The sequence below is a fragment of the Rhincodon typus genome, chromosome 14 (assembly GCF_021869965.1).
Source record: "Rhincodon typus isolate 14 chromosome 14, sRhiTyp1.1, whole genome shotgun sequence".
Classification (NCBI taxonomy): Eukaryota; Metazoa; Chordata; class Chondrichthyes; order Orectolobiformes; family Rhincodontidae; genus Rhincodon; species Rhincodon typus.
This window is the reverse complement of record NC_063345.1, coordinates 61,890,536-61,918,065: the sequence shown is the minus strand read 5'-3', so window position 1 is coordinate 61,918,065 and position 27,530 is coordinate 61,890,536. Positions and strand designations below refer to the sequence as shown.

The window sequence follows — 27,530 nt, the reverse complement described above, 5'->3', positions numbered from 1 at the left end:
GAGAAATCAAACTGTTTTTATTCGCCCAATGCACTGGGGTGGTATTTGACCAAGCCTGCAACTGCAAGGAATTTCAAACATTTCTTGTTTTTGGAAGCCATCCATTGACATTTAGACAACTCCTTAACTGTGATTATAAGGAGGTGAATTCCTCCTCATTGAAAGTAAAGCCAAAAATTTGCAAGCAAAGTATTTATGGTGTGTATTTAACTTTACGTGAAATTGCCAATCAAGTCCCTTTGGCATGTGCAGGCTAATGAATAATTCTGTCCTGTAATTTGAGCTGAGTTACACAATTTTTATTTGTGTACCTAACAGTTTATCATTTAGAGTACAAGAAGGATATAATAATATCTGCTTTCTGAATTAACGCAACAGAGTCCAGTATCCCATCACTAAATCGCTATACTTTCTACCAGAAGCCAGTCTTGGAAGAAGGAGAGGAGGCACTTTTGTGAAAAAAAAATCAAATTTACTTCATTCACGCCTAAAAAAGCCTTAGTCTTTGTTTAAACTTTCTCATTCCTCCTTCGTATTGCTATAGACAGAGTTGGATTTTTCAAGGAGTGACAATCAGAGTCAAATTGGTGTTTGTTGCATTCCAGTATAAGGGGAGATATAGTTGTGTGTGTGTGTGGGGTTAGAATGGACTTTTAATGATGTAACACTTTCAGGGTAGCCACTTGCTTAACAGCATTGATAGCCTCTGAATTCTTCGATTTAAATGGATACTTTTTGGAGTATTCCACACATAGGGAAATTGTCCATTGGAATCTTCAATTGCCCAGGCAATGCCCTCAGAGTCTGCTACCTCAGGGAGTCTGCAGCGTTCCCATTAGCAAATCCCATTCTGTGCTGCAGGAATGACTGCCTGGCCATCAGAAAATCTGAGCCAACATTTTCTGAGTGAAACTGAAAGGGGGCAATTTTATGAATGCATACTTCGAACCAAGGGCCTAGCTCATTGGAAATCCTCAATGGGAATTCAGCCATCTGCTCCCTATGATTTGCTCATGAAATGCAAGCCCAAATTCCTGATAAGCGATCCATGCTGGCAAAATTCCAGAGGCATTGTGCATTTTGATAATTTGATTTGGTTGATGTGTATCAATGGAACTGAAAATGTCCCTTAAAATTTTGACATCTCAGGAATGCCAGTTTGTGTAGAGTCCTGATTAGTGTCATATCTTTCTCCTCTGTGTTTTTTCAAGTATGGGCCCCAGTCTGGAGTTGGCTTGGAGGCTGCAACAATTTTCTGTGGAAAGAAAATGTTTAAGTAATTGTACATGGAACCAAGTAGAGAGATTATGAAAATGGCCATTCCTAATGGCAGAACAGGCTTGAGGGGCTGAGTGGCCTGTGCATTGTTTCTTATGTTACAGTGCTCCTCGATGAAACTGCAATTTTATTCCAGTACATTACCAAAAGGCCTGTTGACACGCTATTACTTATTTCCATACAACTCCAACTGTCTTTCCCATTCGTCACGACAACTTCTATGTATATTGTACCCTTAACGTCGAGATAAAAACCACAGAATCCCTACAATGCAGAAGCAGGCCATTCGGCTAATTGAGTCGACATTGACCCTCTGAAGAGCATCTCGCCCAGACCCTCCTCCCTCTCTTTGTAATCTCACACATTATTTTTTACCATGGCAAATCCACCTACACATCCCTGGACAGCGCGGGGCAATTTAACATGGCCAATCCATCTAACCTCTATGTCTTTGGACTGTGGTAGGAAACCAGAGTACCTAGAGGAAACCCACATGGACAGTGTACAAACTGTACGTAAGGCTGAGGCTGGAATCAAACTCAGATCCGTGGCACTGTCAGGCAGCAGTGCTAACCACTGAGCCACTGTGCTGCCTTGTTTTCAAAGCATTCCGCAGTAACTATACAGGATATAGGTGCTAGGTCAGAAGGAGGAGATCTGGGGAATTGATGGGAAGCTTGGTCTGAAGAGGTTATATTAAAAAAAAGACGGTTATGGAGGGATTGCGACAGAGCAGCATCCTTGGCCAAATTCTGTTAATGATAATGGAGCAAACAGTCAAAGAAATGCTCAACAGAGTGGAGTAAACAATGGAGGAACCAAAACCGAAGTCTTTTGTCTTCTCCAACATGGTGGCTACATGAATGCAGCATGTTGGCACTGTTTATTTCCGAGCATTAAACATGGTTCATATTCTATAAATTCAGAAATTATTCAAAAGTACGACTCGATTTCCCTCCCGAGGATATGATGAAAGGTTAGAGGGCAGGGAATACCTGGACCATAGCACACAGCAATGCTTAAGTCCGTATTTTATAATCATACACTCTGACTTTAATTTTATGTAATTCTGATTTAGCTCAATATCTATTATTGTGAGGTTGAAGGTCACCAGAGGCTCATTAGAGAGAGTTGGGTGAGTTTAACTTGAGGGTCACCAACACCTCAGGCAAGGGTCAAGATATGACCTTCATGATGACCTCAGCCAGTGTGGGAATTGAATCATTGTTAGCATCACTTGGCATTGCAAATCACCCATCAAGCCAACAGAACACTGACCCCTGTATCTGCAGCTCTCCGCAGTCACAATTAGTATCCAAACTGACTGTGAGATGCAAAACTCAGTAGAGTATATACTTCCACTGTTAGTTGGGATGCATTTTAAATTTTATTAACCTAAACCACAACAATAGGTGATGGTGTGTGTGTGAGTGAGAGCACATTGGATGATACTCTGCAGAAATTGTTAACAGGAGCACAACTTTGGAGCTGAGTAGACTAGTGAAGGGATCTGATTTTCTGTTACACCACACAGACAGAATTGATCAACATGTTTCCTTACCTGCCACAAATTGGAGCCCTTGCTTTGGACAATTTTCATAATAGCTACAACGGGGATCCACAAAATAATGAAGATGATCATACACCAGCCGAGTGCTGTTGCCCATGCAGGGTATTCTAGTTTTCCATATGTTGGTGGTACAAATGTTACTAAGGACCAGATTAAGATTGCCTGGATTAAAAGATTTTACAAATCACAGATCAATAACGCAACAAAAGATCATCTGCAGGTTGATATTTTCATTTTTGTTCACTAAAAGATGTAATATTTACTTACCATGAGCAAACACGGAGTGATAAAAAACCAACAGGCTCTCCACCACAGCCAGAAGAGCCAATTCTTTTCCCCAATCATCATCTCAATGTCCTTGATGAATCTGTTTACCCCTGTGAACAACAAGGAAGTAGAGAGACACCATCACTCGCTCTGTCCTGTCTTCAGAGCAGCTTGTTTACTGTAGAAGCTTATCTTGTACTGGGTGGCACGAATGAACAGGTTTAGTACAAGGATTATGCAGCACATAACTCCGAGACACCCAGGAGTTAATCTAATCTCAACTCATCACGCATACGCACACCTGTCGATGTCAGAGGTCAGACAAGAAATGGTGCCATGCATGAACGACACCTCCCCTAGAAGTTCTGCTGAAATCTATCCCAAGATAAGGAAAGGGCTTTTCTCTAGGGATGACAACAAAAGGCCATTCTGACTGATGAAGACAGAGGAGGTTGCAGAAATCAGCACTCTTGGATGGTTTGTGAGAGTCTGGGACCTGTGCCAAAAGAGGATGAATGGTCTACTGTGCTCCATCAGGGTATGTGTCAGTCAATGCTTCAAGCTCCTATCAGGGTGAATTCGCATTGTAAGGTTGGAATTGCGGAGGACCGTCACTCAGGAGGTTAGCGCCAGGCATGTCCGGATGCAATCATTGACTGTCACTTCATTGGAATTCACCAGTTAGGACCACAGGTAGCACACAGGTATCACCTGTCACATATCTGCTAGGCTTAAAGTGTAAGAGGAGCTACAACATTCAGCAGATCACACACCACTGGCTCTCTGATCTTTCATCATAACTAGGAAAACATACACATCCGGTAGCTTTTCACCAAACTCTTGCCTCGGCAAATTACACACCCTCAAAGGATGGCCTTCTGACGTCCCACTCACTTCCGAGTTTTGGCCTGGCTGCCTGGCCCAGCCAGGTTTGTTGGCAACAGCCAACATGGTTGCCCCGCTTGGGCAGTGTTGCTGATCAAGTCTACTCCTTACACCGTAGAGTGTTCAGTAACAAGCCAGACCACACATTACTGAAGCTCTCATGAGCTGATCAATATAGACAGGCTTCACCCGCTACACCAAGCATTTATGCAAAGAAACAGCTCGTAAATAAAGGAGTCAAATTGCTAATCAGCAGAAACTGCCTACTCTGTCAGGTCTGCATCCAATATGTGTAGTCGCGTTTGTAAATACACGTGGTTCATATCTCTGACGAGCAAAACGTTCCCCGTGAACATAATTCCAGCGGCTGGGATGTTAATAAATTTCATGACGAATGTTGATGAGAGCAAAAGAGGTGCCCCACCTGAAACGTTCTGAGAACTTACCAGCAAACCTTCAGTTTGCCTCAGGAAACTAAATTTTTTGCCTGCCACCTCATTAAGAGGCCTCACCTTGCGCATCTCTGGCTGGGCTGGAAAATTCCGCTTGTAAATCAGAGAAGGGTTTTCGGACAGCACGAGTAAGTTTTTCCCTGTCCCTATGAAAGTAAAATGTTCCTCCAAATCCTGAAGAACTCCCTCAAAGAAAGGTTTGCGCTTTAGACCTGTGCTGAGAATGGGGCGAGGTAGATGGTTCCTGTGTCTTATACTGAAGAGTAGCAAATGGATTTCACCCACCTCATGGACATAATACAGCAGAGCCTGTCTGTGGTTCCATTTATCTCACAAGTTGGGAGAAATCGATAACTGCCCGAGTCCAGTGGCAAACAGACACAGGACTCATGATGTAGATGTTTGAATGACCTCCAAATAACAAGTGGCAGGAAAACGATTGCTCTGTGATTAACCCCAACATCTAACTAACCGTAACCCAATAAGAGAAAGGAAGCTTTTTCAGCAAAGGATGCAGGAGATATCGTCTAAGTCATAATGGCCCAAATGAGGAAAGAATTGACAGGGAATGGGAACACTGGGGTGCCTAGTCATCTGTGAAGGATTATTTCTGCCACAGCATGAAATGATTCATCTTGTTACTTCTGAACAGATAAGAGCCCACAGAAGTATTATTATCAAAATATGACCATTTAATTTCATTTCATTTCAGTGATGTCCTTGCTCCACTTACCATAGATCCAACTTATTCCGGCAAGTTCCGCGATAGCAGCAACAAGAATTCCCCATCCAGCACAGAAATGGTCAATTAAATTGATCCAGTAAATCCCAGCCTGAAAATAAATGAAATATTAGGAAATAGCCTGCCTGAGAAAATTATAATACTCTGATATTCAAAAGAAGACCTTTCTTTGGCTGTAACAAAACTACATTTTTCTCAGCCATAAACCAGCCAGGCAAAAAAAAATGGTTTCTGAGATGTTGGACAGGTTTTTGTTTGCATGAGGGGGAGAAGCTGGGTGGGCACACCTACAATATCCTATGACTAGCCGATGTGTTGGTCCTTTGCCAATGGTCTCACCTCCAGGCCATTTTCATTCAGGTTGGATTGTTAGGCGGTGTTAACTGCCCACAAGCAGAGACTAGCCTGTCATGCCTACAAAAGCATCTAATAACATCATTCTGCAGAATTGAGGCTGAAACAGGGCCAAGAAAGGGGGTTAGCTCTGAGGCAGCAGATTGGGTTGAGGTGCGGAGCAGCTCCATCCTATATACAGCCCCTTCCCACACCTCCCATCATCATAGAGTCCCTGCTCTCTCCTATCTACATTAGGAGCACTCACCTCTGATGGCAGGGCTGCCAATCTTTCAATGCTGGTGGATCTCTCATTGACTCTGCAAACGTGTCCAGCGTCATTAATTAGGTGGAGATATTCAGGTGAGTATACAAGTGGATTTTTTTTTTATTTATTCATGGGCTGTGGGCATTGCTAGCTAAGCTGGCATCTTTTGCCCAACACTAATTGCCCTAGAGAAGCTTATGGTGATCTGTCTTCTTGAAACACTGCCTTCTTTGGACCGTAAGGATCCCTGCAGTGCTGTTAGGAGGTCTTTGACCCATCAACAGTGAAGAAATGGTGCCAAATCAGGGTGGTGTGCGACTAGAGGGAATTTGCAGGTGGACAATGTTGTTGTGCATCTGTTGGCTTTGACCTTCTAGCTGGTGGAAGATTTAGGTTTGGAAAGTGTTGTATAAGGAGCCTTGGATTCTTTAACAACAGGAACAAAAACAGAAGTTGCTGGAAAAGCTCAGCAGGTGTGGCAGCATTTGTGAAGAAAAGATCAGAGTAAACGTTAACAAGTAGAGACAGGGCCTTACATAACTCGTGCAGACGACGACATCTATACTAATGGAGCAGTCCCTTTCTTACTACTTTGGAATACCAGCCTTGAATATGTGCTTCAATTTGCATTTTCAGTTTTAATCTCCCACTTAGCAACATGGTGTGTTTCAAAGGCAGTAAACAAAATTTAAGACAGAAATTTACTAAGGTGGACAAATCTCAACAGAAAGAATACTTATCCAAAGACATCCTGTGGATCTAAAATGAACTCAGTGTAAGGCTGGTATACAGCAGCAATGAAGGTGACTTTCAGCATTTTAACCAGGCTCTGTAACAACGCTAAGCAGATGGGGGAAGGGTCAGTCAGACGCACACCATTACTTCACAATTTTAAATGACTGGAAAGAAAAGGCAGGACCAACATAGAAGATCTTTCCTGATCACTGAATCCTGTGAGATGCAGATTTCAATTGTAGTCAGCAGCACAACATAGGCACAATGCACGCTATTAAAAGACAACATACCTGTGTTACACATACGAGGCCCAAGAAAAAAAATAGCAAGCAAACACCGGATGTCACAAAAGCGCGTTTTGTTCGTAGAAAGGTAGGGAACTGGTCCAGTAATGTTGTTATAATTGTTTCTGATGAAACAAAATATTAAATGTAATCAATGATTAGTTATTTACACAGTCCAAAGCTATAGCAGAAACGTTGGTGAAGATGTTGTCTTCTGACTAAAAGCCCACTTTCTGAAGCATTCAAGGGTCTGGGTCAGGCCTTTACAAGATTATATATCGCCAAAAGGCTTGCTTGTACTTAAGTTGTCTTTAGCCCAGGAATACAGGAATCATTTAATCCATCCTTTGAACGAGTTGATAACTTTATCACTCTGAGACCACTTACAGCGAGCTCCCTGAGTGGAAACTGAAAGAACTGCGGATGCTATAAATTAGGAACAAAAACAAAGCTTTTCCTCAGAACTGAGAAAGGGTCACTGGACCCGAAACGTTAATTGTTTTCTCCTTCACAGATGTTGCTAGACCTGCTGAGCTTTTCTAGCAACTTTGTTTTTGTCCCTGAATGGTTTGTACTGCTGTGCCATAGTGGTGAAAAAACCAAAATTTTATGAATGTCTTTAGTGCAGGGCACTGCAGCATAGCCTTCATAATTCAGCTTAATGTGTCCAAAACCAATAAGGGTCATATTAGATTAATTCGTCAGAATTGATTAATGAGCCAGAATTAGTTAACAGTTTAATGGCTTTATTTTGACAGTGATCGTAACATGATTGAGCCCAGTGTTTTGTTTAAAAGGGATAAATGTAAAACTGCTTCAATGATCCTAGATTTAAACAAATCTTTAAAGTGAGAAACAAACAATTTGTTCATTTAAAGGTCAAGTGTATTGCTTCCTAAAAATAACAGACAGCGATTATGAAAAAGGTAAGGGGGCACATAAAACTAAAAGGGTATAGAAAAAAATCTAAAATAACACCAATCCCAGAGAATGGGAAACATACATAGGGCAATTAGTGCTCAAAACAGACAGGAAAAGCTGCAAAAAACAGTCTTTGACAAACGTTTTGATGGGATACCAAAATCGTCACAAGTTTTCTCCAATGAGTTTATGTAGGAATTGCATGTTGTTAGGAGAAATGTGGATCTCTTGAGGCAGATAACAGGGATAAAGCAAATGAAAATAAGAACATGACAGACGTGTTCAACTATCACTTTGCATCAGTATTTGCAATAGATGAAGACAATAGAATTTCAAATGTTCCCAGGAAACGCGCACTGAATCAATTTTAGAAGATCTTTAAAATTAAGGTAAACAAAATACCAATAATGAAGAAAATGACAGTGCTGAAGTCTAACATTTCTTCAGCACTCAGGTGATTGCTGTCCTAAGGCTTCAAAAGGAAGCACAGTGAGTGACAATGTTGTAGATACCCTAACCATAATTTTCAAAGTCCCCTCATTTCAGTAACAGCACCTTTTGATTAGAAATTTATATGTATCTCTCAAGTAATAAAGAGAGGTAAGTGAGGGAAGCCAGGGAGTTATAGCCTAATGTCTGCGTTGGGAAATTACTTTCATTAAGTATAGGATGACAGAACAGGTTGAATATTTCATTCATAGAGTCATACAGATGTACAGCATGGAAACAGACCCTTCGGTCCAGCTCGTCTGTGCCGACAAGACATCCTAAGTTTATCTAGACCCATTTACCAGCATTTGGCCCATATCCTTCTTAACCCTTCCTATTCCAATTCCAGATGCCTTTCAAATGTTGTAATTGTACCAGCCTCCACCACTTCGTCTGGCAGCTCATTCCATACATGAACCACCCTCTGTGTGAAAAAGTTGCCCCTTAGGTCCGTTTTAAATCTTTCCCTTCTCACCTTATACCTGTAGATTTGGACTCCCCTACCCTGAGAAAAGACCTTGGCTGTTCACGCCATCCATGCTCCTCCTGATTTTATAAACTTCTATTGTGTCACCCCTCAGCCTCCGATGCTCCAGGGAAAATAGCCCCAGCCTATTCAGCCTGTCCCCATAACTCAAATCCACCAACTCTGGCAACATCCTTGTAAATCTTATCTGAACCCTTTAAGTTTCACAACATCCTTCCTATTGCAGGGAAACCAGAATTGAACATTGTAATCCAAAAGTGGCCTCACCAATGTCCTACACAGCCACAACGTGACCTCCCAACTCCTATTCTCAATGCACTGACCAGTAAAGGCAAGCATACCAAACACCTTCTTCACTATCTTGTCTACCTGCGATTCCACTTTCATGAATTATGAACCTGCACTTCAAGGTCTCTTTGTTTGGCAACATTCCCCAGGACCTTACAATTAAGTGTATAAGTCCTGTCCTGGTTTGTCTTACCGAAATGCAGGACGTCACATTTATCTAACTTAAGCTTCATCTGCCACTCCTCAACACATCGGCCCACTGGCCCATCTGATCAAGGTCCCGTTGTACACTGAGACAACCTTCTTGGCTGTCCACTACACCTTTAATTCTGAGATAACAAGGTGTAGAGCTGGATGAACACAGCAGGCCAAGCAGCATCAGAGGAGCAGGAAAGCTGATTTTTCGGGCCTAGACCCTTCTCTGAACACCTTGTTACCTCAGATTCTCCAGCATCTGCAGTTACTACTATCTCTGAAACACCTTTAATTCTGGTGTCACCTGCAAACCTACTAACCATACCTCCTACAGGTATTTCTGCCATAACGCATGTTTCGTTAATGTGTATTGGCTGTAACGTGATTGATGAATAGTGGACACTGTTTGGATAACACAAACTTTCTGCTGTACAGGTATAGCAATTTTCTGTAGCGATTTCTCTAAAACGTGATTTTCTATGGTGATTTCCTGTAGCGCGAGATCACACAAGGACATAACTATCAAGTTATAGAGAAATTCACATCCAAATCATTAATATAAGTGACAAAAAGCAATCAGAAAGCAGTCAATCAGAAAAACAAAATCAGCATGGATTTTGTAAAGTGTCAATTTTGCTTGGTGAATTTGATTGACTTTTTTGAAAGGATAATAAAAGTTGTGGATAAGAAAATGTCAATAGATGTTGTTATTTATATGGACTTCTGCTCAGCATTTGATTAAGTTCCTTATAAAAGACGTTTACCTACAGTTGAAACTCATTGAATTTGAGGCAAATCATTGACCTTACTAAGGAAGTTAGATGAGTGGCAGGAAGGAGAGAGTAGGTATTATGGGTCAATTCTCTAAATGAAGGGATGTGATCTTTGGTGTCTAATTGAATTCGTAATGAGGTAGTAACTGTCCACCATATCTATAGATAACATTGGCGTTGGCATGGAAAGCCATATATACAAATTAGCCAATGACACAAAGATAGGTGATATTTTAACAGAAATGGGTGGAAACATATCATTAGGATATGGCAAATGGATTCCAAATTAGACAAGTGGAAGGTCATTCATTTTAGTAATAAACAGCTCGAAGCAATGTAGCTCCACAAAGATTCAGCACCCCAGGGTACATAAGTCAATGATATGTAAAGGAAAGTTACAGAAGGAAATATTTTGAAGTAATGTTATTCTTACCTATACTTGCAAACTGACTGTCCAGTCCCAGAGTGACCAGCATAAAGAAAAATAAAATAGACCATAAAGGTGCCACTGGCAACTGTGCGAGGGCCTCTGGGTAAGCAATGAAGGCCAAACCAAAGCCTAGACAGTGAATCAAAAGAGAAATTATGTAATTAATGGTGCATAAGATAAATATACTGTATATTAGCATCATTTATTTAAGACCTATTAATTAGTTTAGAATCCACATTGCCAAATAATATAAGTTTGTTCAGTATTTGTCTTATGGTCTGAGATTTTGTATTTACTATATCAGGACCAGTCATGGCAGAAATGCATCGTGGAGCAGTTTTCATTTGATACCTTGTGATAACTTCTTACAAAGCCCATGGCATATCACTAATTAATCTCCCTGTGGAGCTTGTTAAGTATGAGTTCTCAGGCAAGGGTGAGAACTCATCGCCTGAACCCTTTATAGTGGTAGTGTCTATATCCCTGGACCAGGAGGCTTGGATTCAAGTCCCACCTGCTCCAGAGGTATATAATAACATATTTGAACAGGTTAATTAGAAAAATAGGTTAAATTAAAAAAAAATAAAAAGCAGGTCCACAGATTGGTCTGGCCTAGACTGGGACTAGCCTATGTACTATAGTGGCTCTATTTTGCTGTTCAGTAATAAAGGATGTTCCTTTCCAGTTGGACTTCCTGAGGTATTGTGTACATAAGTCTTTTTTTAACATCACAATTGTCTGCAGAGTATAGATCCCTTTACCCTACTCCACCAATTCTTGTGAGAGTATAACCTTTTCTCATTGCTCATAGCAGCTATCTTGGAGTTTACCTGAGCGATATTTCCAAGTAAATGCTAGTTTGTGCATTAGTTCCTTGCCCACCAATTAGTTCCTTGCCCACCATTAGTTCCTTGCTTGGAGACTGCCCAAACTCTTCTCATGGAATTCCCTTCTTAACAGCACTGTAGATGAACCAAAAACCCAGGACTGCTGAGGTTCAAGAAGATACTAGCACCTTTTCCAGGGCAATCAGGGATGAGGAACAAATACTGGCGTAGCCAGCGATGCCTACATCCTGTGAAAAAAATGTAGGAACTCTTCATACTCAGCAGACAGAGGAGACATTAATCCCATTAGTATTGTACTAGTTATGAGAAGCAAGAATGTCACCTCGCCCATTAATCTTCCCCAACTGCAAAGAGGATCTGATATTGTAATGGCATTTAACATTAAACTGGAAAATGGAAGTTGGACATTGCTATGTAGCTAAAAGTACAGCAGTATTATATTGTTCCTGTAACTTGGAGATCAATTGGGATTGTGTGATGTACACATTAGCTGTACATTCTGTGTTAGTTTTCACAGCAGTGAGGTGGTACTTTGAGACAGAGTGACGCCAAAAGTCTTGGAGCTAAGGAGACACTGCCTGAGAACAGCTTTTAGATTGTCAAGCTATAGTTTGTTGTTGATTAGAGGTCTGTAAACAAGAAACATTTTCTGCCACATCTATCTCTAAGGGGAAAGACAAAAACCTGACTCTGAAGAATTCAGACTTCTGAGACTCTGAAGAAAGAATTCCAGTACAAGATAAGACCTAGGTCCACCCAATCAGCTATTGAATTATAGAGCAACCATCATTCTGCAGGCAACATTGTGTCATCAGTGTTAAAATCAAAATCACTGAGGAATGAACTTTCTAATTTTGTGGTTTTGACCAGCAGAATTCATACTGCCCATCTATATTTTTCCACCTATAGTATTTATGTCAGATGAAACATTTTTTTTGGTTTGTCCAATTTGTGAATGAACATGTGTGTATTTGAATTTCAAATGGATATAACTTAAGCCACATAGTAGTAAATTAGTAATCTTATTTTGCCAACTGTTAAAGTTTAAGTTTGTTTCTGACAAATAAAACCATTTTTCCGTCAGCAACAAAACCATGTATAGAGGTTCATCTGGCAAATGGATCTCTTTGGCAATTTAACTGGGTGATTACACATTTGTGATGGAGTGTGAAATATGAAGCATGATTGTCAGTACACTCTTCCAATTTAAGTCATGATAATATTGTTCAAGATGGTTTAAGCCATATTCTTGCGAGTTCTTATTATTCTTGTTACAAGCAACTTAACAGTTAGTGTCGCTGTTGCTTGTTTAAACTATAGCACATTCATCTTAACTATTTCCAATTCAAAACATTAGGAGGCAGATTGAGCCAACACTGTGGAATAGCTGAGACCATGGAACAATTTTATCTAACCCTGTTTTCAACAGAAGATGATAAGGTGAATCTGCAGGTACCTGACTGGGCAACCTCTGAGACAAGCTTGTTTTGTATATGAGCCATGTGTCCAAGGATGGAGAAGATGGCGAAGCCAGCAAACACACTCGTAGCACAATTAATAACACAGACAATGATGGCATCTGTATAACAGTTGTTGTGAAATTTGTTGTAGGATGACAGAGCTGTTAAACCTCCCCAAGCAACTGACAGTGAATAGAAAATCTGTGTGGCGGCATCTTTCCAGACCTGGAAAATAGAAAGCAGAATTAATCAGCTGTGGGAACTTCTTACATGACTTTCTGTAACAGATAACACTGTATTAACTGTGAGTAATGCTGTGGGAATTAGTATCAGAGCTCAATGGTGAGCTGACTGAATGAAAATCCCTCCAGTCAATACAGCCTTTCTTAAATAATAGGACATTCATTCACTCATTCTCTTTTTACAATTCCCTAAACAAGGTCAAAGACTTTGCACAGCTCCGTTTACAAGAAACTTACTGCTTAATTTAACTACAAAAGCAGAAATTACTGGGAAAACTCAGCAGATCTGGCAGCACCTGTGGAGAGAAATCAGAATTAACCTTTTGGGTGCTGTGACCCTTCTTCGGAACTGTACTTAAGTTAGCTTGAGCTTCAGCTTAATTTAACCGCCTATCACCATTGTTGAAAGCAGCACAGATGAAAGATTCACCAATTCTCCATGAGAATTGCGTTAAAACTAACAATCAAATCTCAATGTCAGTTAATAACATGTCACATTGTCTTAACTGTTACTTGGTGACCTCCCAACTGGATTGATAACATATTGAGATATTTACTTGATTTTATTAGCAAATTGTTTACAAGTTTAAGAGAAATGGCAGCCATTGTAATTGTAATCCGCCCTGGCCATTCCAATTCTGATATGCCATTCCATCCAATCATTGATTCATTTAATCTGAACCCCTTCTGCTACTGTTATCCCATCCAACCTGCAGACTGCTAGATCTTAGATAGCATGCAATAAACCATCAACTTTTATTCCTAGCTTTCACTTGCAAATACTTTCTCATTCTACACCAACTGAAATACATTGACTGAAATCAACTTTCCCCAGAGTCCAAGAGCAGCTCAACCTTTACCTCAAACATGTCACAAACCAGGAAATTTAAGAAGTGCAATAGGTTGACTGAAAAATGTAATTGAAGTACTATGGTTTATCCTGGTGTATTTACCTCAGCATCTCTCAGTTTAGAGATGTTTGACTGCGCTCCAATGTAGTATTCAATTCCTTTATAGGCTCCTTTCAGAGTAGCACCTCGGACTAGAAGTATGATGAGAACCAGATAAGGGAATGTTGCTGTGAAATAAACGACCTGATCATAGAGAGTAAGTTGTTGTTAGAATTTCCTGTTCTACTGATGGGATATCAAGTGCATCCAACTTAATGACATACTAATAAAGCAGTGAATGAACCAGTAGTTAATTGGAGGAGTAATGGCTACTGTGAAGGTACTTTTAACAGAGTTTAAGAAGCATGATATTGGCTGGATCATGCTGCAACAATTATATACTCATAACATGCTATTATTTATATGCAAATCAACCAGCAAGTTCTGGGATAATGAGCTGTGAGTTAGAAATCTCTCCAGCTTGATCAACTTGCTGTCGTATTCTGCAGTTGGTTTTACACAAACGGCCTTAGCCTCCTGTTGGTTCTAAGACCTAAGTGGATTTACACATTATTTACACATTTGAGGCATGACAGAAATGTAGTCAATGAAACAAACTGTAAATACCTTTTTATCAAAGCAACACTTTGTTAATCTAATGTCAATCATGATCTGATCTTGAAATTGAACATGATGTGAAGATGCCGGTGTTGGACGGAGTGGGGGAAGGGGGGGGGTGGGGTGGGGTGGGGGGTGCAATGGTCGGACAAAGTCAGAAGGCACATGACACCAGGTTATAGTCCAACAGGTTTATTTGAAATTACAGGCTTTCAGAGCACTGCTCCTTTAACAGGTGAAGTTCACCTGATGAAGGAACAGCGCTCCGAAAGCTTGTGATTTCAAATAAACCTGTTAGACTATAACCTGGTGTCATGTGACTTCTGACTTTGAAATTGAATAATCTACACCGTGCAGCCTCATTCCTTTCAGGTGTGAAGTTGGGTTTTAGTAGTTTTAAGTTGCCAAGTTTTCTCTTACCTTTCTTTTCTTTCCCCTTCCCTTACTGCAATCTTTCACTCCCTCTCTATAGTATCTTTTGATTCACTCTCCATTTCATTTGTCCATCTGTTAATTTAGTGATTAACTAAGATGCTGATTTCCCTTGCCAAGCTGTTATCATATATTATTGCAGAGAATCATGTTACACATGAGAATATCCCCCACATCCTTATCAGGCCTAAAGTGCACATGAAGTGCAGATCTCACACACTCTGCAGAGTCATCGACTGTTAGCATTGTAAATAAACCTCGTCCATTGTGCAAATTTATTTATCCATTGCAGAAATGTTTACTTTGTCACTAACTTTAATTCTATTCATAACTGGTCATTTTACCTTTCCTGAAGATTTGATTCCTTTAGATAGTGCTATCCCAACTATAATCCAGGCTAGCAGCAGACAGAGGGCTAAATACCAGACTACTGGCCCAGTCTCATCTATTGAGCTGCTACGACGCAAAGCCACACTACTAAATAAAATGAAAAAAGAACATCTTGTCAGGCATTGTTTATTGCAGTTGATTTTTTAGACAATAGCACTTCATGATAGAAGTCCTACAGCATAGAAGCAGGCCGTTAGGCCCATCAAATCCACACCAACTCTCCAAAGGGCATCCCACTCCCCTACTCTGTCCCCGTAACCCTGCATTTCCCATGGCTAACCCACCTAGCCTGCACATCCCTGGACACTGTGAGCAACTTAGCCTGCCCAATTTACCTAACCTGCACATCTTTGGACTGTGGGAGGAAACCCACACAGACACAGGGAGAATGTGCAAACTCCACACAGACAGTGAGGCTGGAATCAAACCCAGGTCCCTGGCTCTGTGAGGCAGCAGTGCTGACTACTGAGCCACCGCACTACCCATAACACTTGATTTGAAATGTAAAGAGAATTAATACTGTGTTTAGAAGTGAATTAGCAAGGGATTGAAATTAAATTTGATATTTTTTTCCATTGTATTTATGCTACCTGCTCTTAATTTTCTGTTTGCATCAAAGAAAAGGAGCATAAAGAAATTAAAAACTTGTGAGTTGAGTTTAGGGCAATGAAACCAAAATACTGGAAATACAAAATAAGAACAAAAGTTGCTGGAAATACTCAGCATGTTAGATACCATTGTGGAGACAGGAACAGTGTTACTGGGCAGAATTACCCACTCTCTCCTGTGGTATGTTTGGAGGTGGAGGAATGGGCATTTAACTGGGAGGGAAGTTAGGAAGTGCGCATTCAGTTGCCGACCTGCCTCCATTCTGACTAAGTGTGTGGCAAGAAGGCTTCCCATTATTGAAAAGTTGGCAGAGTGCTCGTGGACTGGGAGGGAGGAAGTTAGGATTTGGTGTTTGTAAAATGCTCGGGGGGAAAGGATTGTGTGGTCCCTTTAAAAGATGATGTGTTTTTTTTCTGTGCTTAGAGATTTAAAATGGATGTCTGTGAGCAGCAGCTTGAAAGTTTGCATGTACACAGAGAGCACCTGAATTGTAACATCTTGTGAGTTGAGTTTAAGGCAAGACCGTACAGTTAGCAGGCCAAGCAGCAGTTTCTGCCAAGACAACAGGCTTTTAAGTTTAGCCGATCAATTTGAACCAGCTAAATTTAAGTCTGATGGTTTTGACAACATTGGACCAATCCTATTGTAGGAAATACTGATATATCATCAAGGGTATAAAAAGAAGGCTGCAGCTGGACAAAGCCCCAGAGCTAGCTGCCATCTGCCAGAGCTAACAGCCTTCAGCTGTCAAGAGAGAATCGCTGGCTCTCACAGCCTCCTCTATGTCTTAGAGAAAGCACCATCTAAATAAAAATGGTACCAACAGCACAACTAGTTAATATTCTTGACAGAAGAATTAATGGAGAAGGCATTCCTGACAGAAGATACAATGGAGAAGGCACAGAACATTCCAGAAGACATGTAACCTGGCTGTAATTTCAAGAGACTTAACTTTTTATATATAAGTGGGACTTGTATTTATTGGAACAGCATACCATTAGAATCCTGCTTTATTGAGGAATAGTTAGTAGTTAGAAGGGATTTATTTGGTTCAGTTTAGTTAATTTGTTCACTAATAGAGTTAGATAAATAAATTGTTACTCGTTGATTTTAAAGTGATTGCCAGGGATTTATTTTATTGAACCACTAGAAGTTGCTGAAAGGCAGGTTACACCACTTTGCACACTCCTTTTACACATTATAGGGTGAAGTGCTCCTCTTTAGGTGTTCTGGTTTTAGTTCTTAGAAAGGGGTCAACCTTTGCCTTAAAGCACCATCATGCTACCAATAAAGACTCTTAAGGGGACAATTAATAACAGCTAACAGCCTTGTCCCGCTGTTGCTAGGGCTGATGGTGCTGCAGACGGCCTGTCACCACATAGCGCACACTACAGGTAAATCAGAGCGGAGATTTGGGGGCTTTCCTCTTTGAATGGCACTTAGTGACTAACTGAGGGAAAACTACCACCAACCTAGCTGATGACTAGTCCATCGAGCACACATCCTGAGACTTTGCTGGAAGAACCACACATGTCCTTGGTTCCAATATGGTTGTTGACTTCTGGCTGTTTCTGTTTTACGCGCAGAATATCCTGCACCAACTCAGTGATATTCTTTCACCTGGCTCTTTGGACGCAATATGCCATTTGGAAATCAGTTACAGAAATACTTGTTCATGCCCTGAACTACTGAATTGTCAATGGCAACTGCATTTCTACTCATTCATTACACAAGGTTTTCATCAACCAAATGTCCCAAGACGGGTTACTGGCCCAGCTGTGCAGTTTATAGGTGCAGTTCTCTGCAGCAATGTACTTACTCCCAGTATTGCTCACTAGGACCCTGGTGAGTAACAGAAATTGCTGATCCATTTGGACAAGTTTCGTTGTTTGTCTGCAGCCATGTTGTATTAACGATTTCAAAATATCCATTATCTAGTGTGAGATTGCAGAGTGGATCTGGAAAATATGGAATTTGAAAGACTGAAAGACATATATCTTCATTAAGGAAATTACAATATCTGAAATTCCAAACAGCTCTACAGTAAAATAAGTACTTTTGAAGTGTATTTGCTTTTGAAATGTAGGAATTACAACAGCCAACTTGTGCACAGCTAGATTCCATCCCCTCTTCATGACTGATGAAAGACTACACTTCTATGGTGAATCATACTTGGAGGAAGCAGTGGCAGTGGCAGTGGCAGTGGACAAAGAATATATTCTAGGTGGAGGACTCCAATTTTCCATCACCAAGAGTGGCTGGATAGCACTGCTATAGAATGGTGACAGAGCTGGCCAAGTCCTAACAGATTTACCAGCCTGGATTGGTAACATGAGCTAAGGCTAAGAAGAAAAGGGAAAAATCTACTTCATCTTGTTCTCAAACAACTATTTGTTGCAGATGTTTTCTTCCATGACAGTATGGTTAGGGGTGACATTGCACAGTCCTTGTAGAGACCAAATCTTGAGGATTGCAATATACAACGAAATGTAGGTCCTTATTTCTCCTGCTTTATGACCATATCAATGCTCCCATTTTGTGTCACAAAGAGAGCAATAATGTATATATAAACTTGACTAAGGCGATGCCCCAATGGTATTATTGCTGGGCTGTTAATCCAGAGACGCAGAAAACGTGCCAGGGACTGGTTTCAAATCCCTCCATGGCAGATGGTGTAACTTAAATTCAATAAAGGAAAATATGGAATTAAGAGTCTAATGATGACCATGAATCCATTGTCAATTGTTGGAAAAACCCCTCTGGCTCACTAATATCCTTTAGGGAAGCAAACTGCCATCCTTATTCAGTCTGACCTGCATGAGGCTCCAGACCCACAGCAATATGGTTGACTCTTAAGTGTCTCCACGGCAACTAGGGATAGGCAATAAATACAGCATAGCCAGTGATGCCTTCATGCCATGAATGAATAAACAAATCCTCCTTCAAAAAATAGCATAGTGTACCCTAACAGGGGTCTGCAAATCCTGATTTGTGGGCAGAGAGATTCTTCCTTTCCTGCAGAAAACACTCGAAGGAAGAGTCCCACAGCCAGATCTGGAGCTTACAAATTGTTTACTATGTAGGCCACAAACAAATTAAAGAACATACTTTCATTGGAGAAGACTGGTCTCACCAGCCTATTTGTAAAATAAAATTAACAATGTTCAGTTGCAATGAATCCACCTCTAAGGGGTCATTTTAATCATGACCAGATGTGTACGATTGCGAAAGCTGAGTAAGTTTCTATCAGTCATAGTGGTGCAAAGGGAACTCAAAAGACCAGAGCTGGAGGAATGAAGAGAGTCAGCATAGAATTTGTAAACTGGAAGGAATTGCAGCGGTAGACACTGATTTATTTCAAGATGCTAAACAAGGATCCAGTAGACATAATGGCTTGGAATTTTCATTAATATGGACCTATGGCATAGCTAGTGCTCTGCACTACTGGCTCCAGCCTACTTTGTGGTAAACTTGAAGAGGAAAGGACGCATAGTATTCAACAGGGAACCTAATTCCATTAAATATATGTGAGTCAGGGCATTTTATTAGAGTGAAGATGCTATATGACTACAACATGATGTTATTGAAATAGACCAGCAAAAAGTTGTAAGTTCACTGCAGTAGCTTTTGGACTGTGGTAAGTGGTCCTTGTGTTATTTATCAAACTGTTCTGGTGGATAGTGAGTGGGTCGGAATTGTAGCGGGGAGTGAGTAATTTCATGTCGGGTACAAGGATGAATCACTTAGGTAAATTCTTGGTTCTTTAACAATATTAACGGCTATTCTGCCACACGTTGACAACCTGTACAGAATTTAAAATGAACAGTTGGTGTCGACACTTTTCCCAATAGAAGTGAGCACTGTACCTTTAGGAGTCCTGCTGCATGTTTCATCTGCTCCCCACCAACTGAAGCAGTCTGCCCACGGCAGGGTTGATTGGAAGGAAGCAAACAGGTAGTACAGACTGTAGCCGATGATACAGTTGTAGTAAATTGTCACAAATGTTGATACAAGGACCATGGTGATTCCCACACCTTTAAATGAACAGAGAAAACAATTTTAATTAGAAACTATTAATGTCAATTTTTTTTTCACTTATTCAGCTGTCAAACAAACTGAGTAACAAACCAATATATTAAGCATGACAGGTTCTTATACTGTGTGTGTGCACATATTCTGTAGAACTGGATGAGGATAAAAAGACTGACAAATTGAGAATGAGGAAGACTAACAGGACACTGACAGAGTTCGAAGACAGAGTATCATTGGTAGAGTAGAAAGTTGGATGGTTTATACAGTGATTGTGATTTGGTGGGAAGGATTGGATGATGTACAGAACTTGCGCTGTTTTTGGTTTTTAGATGTTTCACTGCAAAGATCTCACAGTTGTACTTGATTGTAAAGCAGCTGTATGCAAATGCTTATATTTTTGTCACTGGCTCAGTTTGCAGGCCACACCTAGATCAACAGGTTGTGGGCTCCCTTGTGTACACATATATAAGTTGACAGTGCAGTGCAGGACTGAGGGAATGCTGCAATATTACAGCCGCTGCCTTTTGGATGAGGATTTAAACTGCACTTCCATCTGCTCTCACGTAGTGTAACAAAAAATCCCATGGCACCATTTTGAAGACAGTGGAGTTCTCCCTGAAGTCCTGGCAATTATCAATTAATTATCCCCCAGTCAACATCAGTAAAAGCTTATGCAGTTATTGTATCGCTATTATGAGCGATTGCTGTCTGCAAATTAGCTGCCCTGTTTCTGACATAATACTTGGAAAGTGAAAGGTCCTCAAAGCTTCTGGGGTTTTGCAGACCTCAAACTTCCATGCACTCATCCATGGATTCGGGAAGAAGAAGAGGTTTTCAGGATTTTCTCTCCCCCACCTCCACCCGGAGTTCAGGAATATTGCAAGTATAACTTTCTTCCAGTAGGGAAATAAATCACGTTGTGGTTTATTTTGAGGTATTTTCCTCTTGTCTGAGGCAGGGAAAATCCTGACTCTCATTCTCCTGAATTGCCTCCTTCTTATGGTTGAGGAATTCCAGTCCGAGACACGGATTAGATTTTCAGGAGAACAACATCAGAAACTCCTTATCGACTTCTTTGATGTGATCAAAGCATTTGATTCAGTAAATCACATGGGGTTCTATGCCTCAGAGGTTAGGAATGACCAAGAAACTTCATCACAATCCTAATACTGCTTCAGGATAGAAATTCTTCAACTGAAAACCTAAACAGTGAGCACTAGTAACTATTAGTCAAAAAGGATACTCCAGCAGTGCTCTAAACTGTCCTCACCTAATTTGTAGAAACCACACTTGCACTTATAGAAACAGAAAGTTATACAGCACAGAAACAGCCCCTCTGGCCCAACTCATCTATGCTGACCAGACATCCCAATCTGATCTCGTCCCATTTTCTAGCATTTGGCCCATATCCCTCTAAACCCTTCCTGTTCATATACCCATCCAGATGCCTTTTAAATGTTGTAATTGTACCAGCCTCCACCACTTCCTCTGTGAAAAAGTTGCCCATCAGATCCCTTTTAAGTATTTCCCCTCTCACCTTCAACCTATGTCCTCCAATTTTGGACACCTCCAATCTGGGAAAAAGACCTTGGCTATTCACCCCATTCATGAGTTTATAAACCTCCTTAAAGTCACCTCGCAGCCACTGACGCCCCAGGGAAAAAAAACAAGCCCCAGACTATTCAGCCTCTCCTTATGACTCAGAACCTCCAATCCTGGCAACATTCTTCTAAAAGCTTTTCTGAACCCTTTCAAGTTTTACAACATCTTTCCTATAGCAGGGATCACTTTAAGCAGAAGGTGCGTGGCTGTTCTTTTTTCCCTCCTCAGTCTAAGGACCCAGGTGGAGTTGGAAGCCTAGCAACGCTGCTGAGCTGAAGGTCCAACTTTGCTTGAAATCCCCATTCACACTCTCACAGCACTGCACCTGGACTGGTTTCTCTTCTCCACATTTTACGGATAATATTGATCTTCAAATTCCCCTCGGTAACCTCAAGGTTTAAATAAGCGAAATGATGCTACTCTGAGTTAATTGCTGAGTGTCCTGGAGTTTGGAGTTATAGCCAAGTCATTAGCTAGAAGCTGGGGATTATGCAGGGCCAGTGGCATTGTCTGCAGGAGTGTGGGATGAAGTTTCCTACAAGTCGTGGCTCAGCCCCCTAGCCACTTCACGGCTGTCAGTTCACAAATTGTCTGCTAAGTTAGCTCTCAGGATTGATAGCCAGTGCTGGGATTGTAGGCAGCTCCCTGAAGAGGGGGAGCCAGAAGGGCTGGTTTTACAGATAGGTCTGGTGTCTCATCCAGAACAGGCCCAGCCTGTGGGCCCTACTCACATTGGTCCTGCAGCCAGGATCACAGGCGAAAGGTAATGTCAAGGAATTTTTTGGGGGATTGGCTTGTGATGGGTAGAGGGTACCCAATGAGAGGGACCCCCACCCCCACTAACCTGGTCAGCATGCTACCTGGTAACCTGGACGCTTGGCACTAGCCTTCCCCTGTTGGCTTTCAGGAAAAGAAAAGTCTCAACAACAGTGGGGGGAGACCCGTAAGTAGCCAGTAATTGAAACAAGTGGACCATGCTGTGCACTCACCTCGACTACTGTCAATTCACACTCCGGATGAGTGTGAAATTGCAGCCGAGGTGAAAGACAGAGAATTTTCCATGTATGGGGTCTCATACCTGGCCACATCGAAAAAAAGGAAAGCAAATGTTTTACTTGCTGTGCATGTTACATCATTGTCTGTGTCTGATTTGTTAAAAGTGTACAGGAGATCAGATTTTCAACAGTAATTCAGTAAAGGCTAGCTTAATTTCTCATTTGATGAAGAAAGTGTAGCCAACATATTACTGTGAAATAAATGGCATTATTTAAGCTTCAGTTGCTAAATAAACATTCACCTTGTAATAAAAACAGAAGTGGCTGGAAAAGCTCAGCAGGTCTGGAAGCATCTGTGACGATGGGATCACTTTTGAGGAAGCGTTGCTGGACCCGAAACGTTAACTCTGATTTCTCTTCACAGATGCTACCAGACCTGCTGAGCTTTTTCAGCAACTTCTGTTTTTGTTCCTGATTTGCAGCATCCACAGTTCTTTTGGTTTTTATTCACCTTGTAATATGGGCACGGCTTTCCAAACTGCAACAGGTCCGAGACTGGCGAACTGCCCAAAGGAACATTCCAAGAAAAACAAGGGGATCCCAGCAAGTGTCAGCATGACTATGTAGGGAATGAGAAATGCACCTGAAAAAGATAGAAATATTGGAAAATGTTACGGGGATAATTCACGTAGTTTGAGACTGAACATTAAATGACCAAGCACACCATTTTGGCACAGAAGCTCATTAAAGTTATTGAGAGAACACAGTAATTACAGAAGGTACTCAGTATTTGAATGCAAAACAACATACCAGAAATTAACATTCAGATTCTCATCCTGTTGCATTATTCCCAACAGCCCAGTACCTTGCACTTAAAGAGTCACAAATTGCACCTGTAAATGCTTGTTTTCACAGTCAAGAGATTTACAGGAAATCGATTATGGGAGCTGAAATACAACAACTCTTGCCTTAATTTTTCACTAAGAAATGAGGAGTCTGCAGTTATATCAGTGTCACTGGGTCAAAATCATGGAACTTGCTCCCTAGCAAGTGTGGGTCAACCTACAGCACATAAACCGCAATAGTTCAAGAAGGCAACTCACCACCACCTTCTCATGGGCAAATAGGGATGGCAATAAATGCTGGGCCCAGCTAACAACGCGCACATCCCATGAATGAATAAAAGCAACTACTTTCATTAAAGAGATTATTACAACATCAGAGTTCACCTCTACTTCAGGTAAAACAAGTTCAAACCTCCAGATAATATGAGTATGCACAGTGAATGAAAACCTAACAATGTGGGAAACAAAAAAAAACTTCAATAAATTAAGTTTTTTTTTATAACTGAAAGACTGAAAAACTACAGGCATTAACTTCCCTGAATTTATAACTGACTTTTCAAGATGTACATACCTTATTGTGACCTCCATTATTATCAAATGAACTTCAGTTAGAATGTGCAGCTGAGGCTGCAGCAAATCAACTTTCATCTTCTTTCCAAGTGAGGCAGTGAAGCAGGTCATTAAATCACTTATGAAATCAAATTGTATTGTGCCTCTAAAACTTTAATGTAGAAGTACCACATGAACTTTGGGCGTTAAATTAGAAACTTAGAAAATAAGATGAGGAGTAGGACATTCGGCCCCTTGAGCCTGGTCTGCCCTTAATAATGACCATGATTGATCATCCAACACAGTACCCTGTTTCCACTTTCTCCCCGTATCCTTTGATCCCTTTAACCCTCAGACTATATCTAACTCCTTCTTGAAAATATTCAATGTTTCGGCCTCAACCACATTCTGTGGCAGAGAATTCCATTGGCGCAACTCTCTCTCTGAGTGAAGAGATTTCGCTTCATTTCAGTCCGAAAGGCTTACATAGGCTACACAGACAGCGACCCCTAGTTCTGGACGCCCCAGTCATTAGGAACATCCTTCCCGCATTTACCTTATCTAGTCCTGTTAGAATTTTATGGGGTTCTACAAGATTCCCCACCCTCATTCTTCTAAACTCTTAGGAAAATAATCTGAACTGATTATCCTGCCATCACAGGAATCAGTCAGCTAAACCCTCATTGTACTCCTTCCACTGCCAAATTATCCTTACTCAGATAAGACCGAAACTAGCCAAGCTATTCCAGCTGTTGCCTCACTAAGCTGCTATACAATTGCAGCATGACATCCCTGCTTCAGTACTAAAATCATATCCATGCTAGATCTGTGATGTAGGGAGCAGATTGTATTATATCCAGAACTTTTTATGTTTATTACATTTAGCGGCAAAGTAAATTTCAGTATAGTCTGCCCTCTACAACTATCGGTTTTCTCCCAGTGATCAGGAATCAGAAACATTTTTTCCTCCTACATAATTTCAATGTGAAGTCAGGCTTTAATTGGAATGATTTATATTGCTGGGAAGTTTCTGTTAAATTGAAGTATATGTATGGTGTGGGAAAGGAAGCGATGGGAATATTTTTCAGACTAACTTAAAGGAACATTCCCAATACTTGCACATCTCAAGCAAAACTAAAGCAAGAAATGATTTGTAAATGGAAACCTGACCTGAAGGTATGTAGGTAAGCCAACCTGTTTTGTGAATAATTCTTTAGCAATTATATCTAAAGACATCCGATTCCAAAGGGTGGGGCTTGATTCAGAAATTGGAGAAGTTGCTTTGTAACTGCTTCTTGTTACACGTAATATGGAAATATGAATGTTTCTTTTGAACGTGAGCAAAAAAATGCAGGAAATTCTGTGTGCAACATCCAGACGTATTAAACTATCTGTGTGAAAGGCCAATGCTTTGTCTCACCCCCATCCTGGCAAACCTTCAGATTTTGATATTTTGATGCTTCCCCCTCATTTCTAAAGGATATCAAATACTGGAGATGTCTTCAGCAGAAGTAGTACTTTCAGGGAAGATCAGTTTATTATTCTACCATAAAGAATTGGTACTCTAAACCTGTGTAAAAACAGGGCAAAGGTATTGTTCTTTTTGAAAATATTTAATTGCTTGTATGTTTTTGTATGCATTCATTGCTCTATCCAGAAAGACCTCTTTCTGACACTGCACAGCATAATCAACCAGTCTTCAGACTGACCTATTTAATTGGCCATATGATAATTCCCGTAGGAACTTATGATGTCAATATACGTTAATGTAGGGAGGATGTTTAACACTTAATTCCAGCTCTGAAATTCAGTACATCAATGAAGTGAAGCAGGAGAAGACCTACCTTGTAAAATTCATGTCTAACTGAATTAAAATACTTTCAGTCTCTTTGATTCAGTGTATTGAATAACGGTGTTGTGATATTTTTGCAGTTTTGTTTCTATTGATCACTTCTGTTGAATTGCAAAGGGGCAGGCATTAATTCAACTTTCAAGGCTGATCCCAGAGGAGTGGAAATGTCAGCATATCCTTTGAACATCACATTGTTTGCATGCAGGAGTCATAGAATCCCTACAGAATGGATTGAGGCCACTCAGTCCATACCGACCCTCCAAGGACCCCAACCCATCCGCATAACTCTGCATTAGCCATGGCTAACCCAACTAGCCTTGGTCACTACAGGGTAATTTAGCATGGCCAATTCACCTGCACTTCTTTGGACTGTGGGAGGAAATGACAGCAAACCCGTGCAGGCACTGGGAGAACATGCAAACTCCACACAGTCACTCAAGCTGGAATTTGAACCTGGGTCCCTGGTGCTGTGAGGCTGGAGTACAAACCACTGTGCCACCTTAATGAAGTTGTATCTGGAACCCTCACTAGAACTTCTAGGCAACGTATAGTTTAAAGTTGCAGTTCAATTAGTATTCTTTATACTTGGCTCAAACCTAAATTATTTATGTGGTGTTAAAGGATTTACTGCTTTATTGAATTGATTTTTTTATTTCAATGGATGGCCCCTTTAATTTCTATCTGCCTTTCTCTCTGCTGTAGTTTTGGATTTCATCACAGTACCTCCTCCGTTCCTGTAAGCCAGGTATGGAAATCTCCAGACATTGCCCAGACCCACAGCGTAACCGATCATCGAGAGCAAGTAGTCAGCCTTCGAGGACCAGTTCCCTCGTTCCACATTCTCATCACCTTCACCCACATGGTCATTGGTTGCAGCCTGGGGGAAAGAGAGGAAATAGCTGAATCAGAAATTACACACGCTCAGTAAAACGTATAACGTCTCCCCGACCCCCCCCTTACAGAAACACTGTGCTGTTTCCATTTGGTAGGAACCGGTTGGTAGTTTGGAGACTATAACAAACATTCGCAATTGACACTAGTCAAATTCGCCACCTCCTTGCAGGGATTTGCATGAGTTTATTGTCATGATTGGTAAATACTCACTGTGTCCTCTGGAAGTTGTATTTGTTGATCATTCTTTAAGAATCCAGGTAAAGGCAATTCTTTCTTGTCCATTTTTGAACAGTGATTAATGATTGTTTAGTTTATTGAGGGTGGGATGGAAAACGGGAGCTTATTTTTTGTTCAAAGACCTTCCAACTTTGTCTTGCTCCGGTACACTTGTTAAGGTTTACTCAGCTCCACAGTAGGTAATGCCTGTTGCACAGTCAGAACCCAGTTCCTTATATGCGATTTAAAAGGGGTGTTGCTCTGTTTATACAGATCATGATGACATCCAAGTTCCCAGAATATTTCTTCGATTAATATGCCGATCTGCCAAAACAAAATGATCGATTACTACCCATTTGTGTTAGAGTTACAACAATTAACACCAATTATCTACAGGTTAGGTAGACCTGAATTTTTTTAAGGCAACAACATCAAACGCACCTGCATCTCTCAGGAGCTCAGGCAAAGCAGAACTGTGTGTTTAAGAGTGGAAGAATCTTTTGGAACGCGGAAACTCGAATGCAGAAATCTGTTGGTGCCTGAGTTTCTTTTAGACTTTGGTCATGCTCCAGTTATTCTGAATCTATCTGCTTCACTTACAAGTGAATTCACGTCCACTGCAAAGTGAAATCGGTTCAGTTGTATCTGGGCTGTTTATA

General features: G+C 40.9%; 1 protein-coding gene across 1 annotated transcript; it reads right to left on the bottom strand.

Annotated features, from left to right (window-relative positions):
* LOC109916232 (sodium- and chloride-dependent neutral and basic amino acid transporter B(0+)-like) lies at nucleotides 1-27,377 on the bottom strand. The gene is made up of 15 exons (XM_020515947.2): nucleotides 27,313-27,377; nucleotides 26,866-27,195; nucleotides 26,485-26,638; nucleotides 23,027-23,158; nucleotides 19,753-19,920; nucleotides 17,706-17,844; nucleotides 15,232-15,364; nucleotides 13,901-14,041; nucleotides 12,702-12,930; nucleotides 10,401-10,526; nucleotides 6,821-6,939; nucleotides 5,186-5,285; nucleotides 3,116-3,225; nucleotides 2,840-3,010; nucleotides 1-1,255 (listed from the first exon to the last, which is right to left on the bottom strand). Exons 2-15 carry the CDS (start codon nucleotides 26,935-26,937, stop codon nucleotides 1,130-1,132), a joined length of 1,920 nt encoding a protein of 639 aa, XP_020371536.1. The 5' UTR covers nucleotides 26,938-27,195; nucleotides 27,313-27,377; the 3' UTR covers nucleotides 1-1,129.
* Between the last annotated feature and the right edge of the window lie 153 nt (nucleotides 27,378-27,530).

Excerpts from the sequence above, each read along its gene's own strand:
- LOC109916232 (XM_020515947.2), bottom strand. The coding sequence starts at position 26,937 with ATGGACAAGAAAGAATTGCCTTTACCTGGATTCTTAAAGAATGATCAA. Across the intron at positions 12,931-13,900 it reads CTAAACTGAGAGATGCTGAG|GTCTGGAAAGATGCCGCCAC; the intron begins GTAAATACACCA and ends TCTATTTTCCAG. Across the intron at positions 1,256-2,839 it reads AGGGCTCCAATTTGTGGCAG|AAAATTGTTGCAGCCTCCAA; the intron begins GTAAGGAAACAT and ends TTCTTTCCACAG.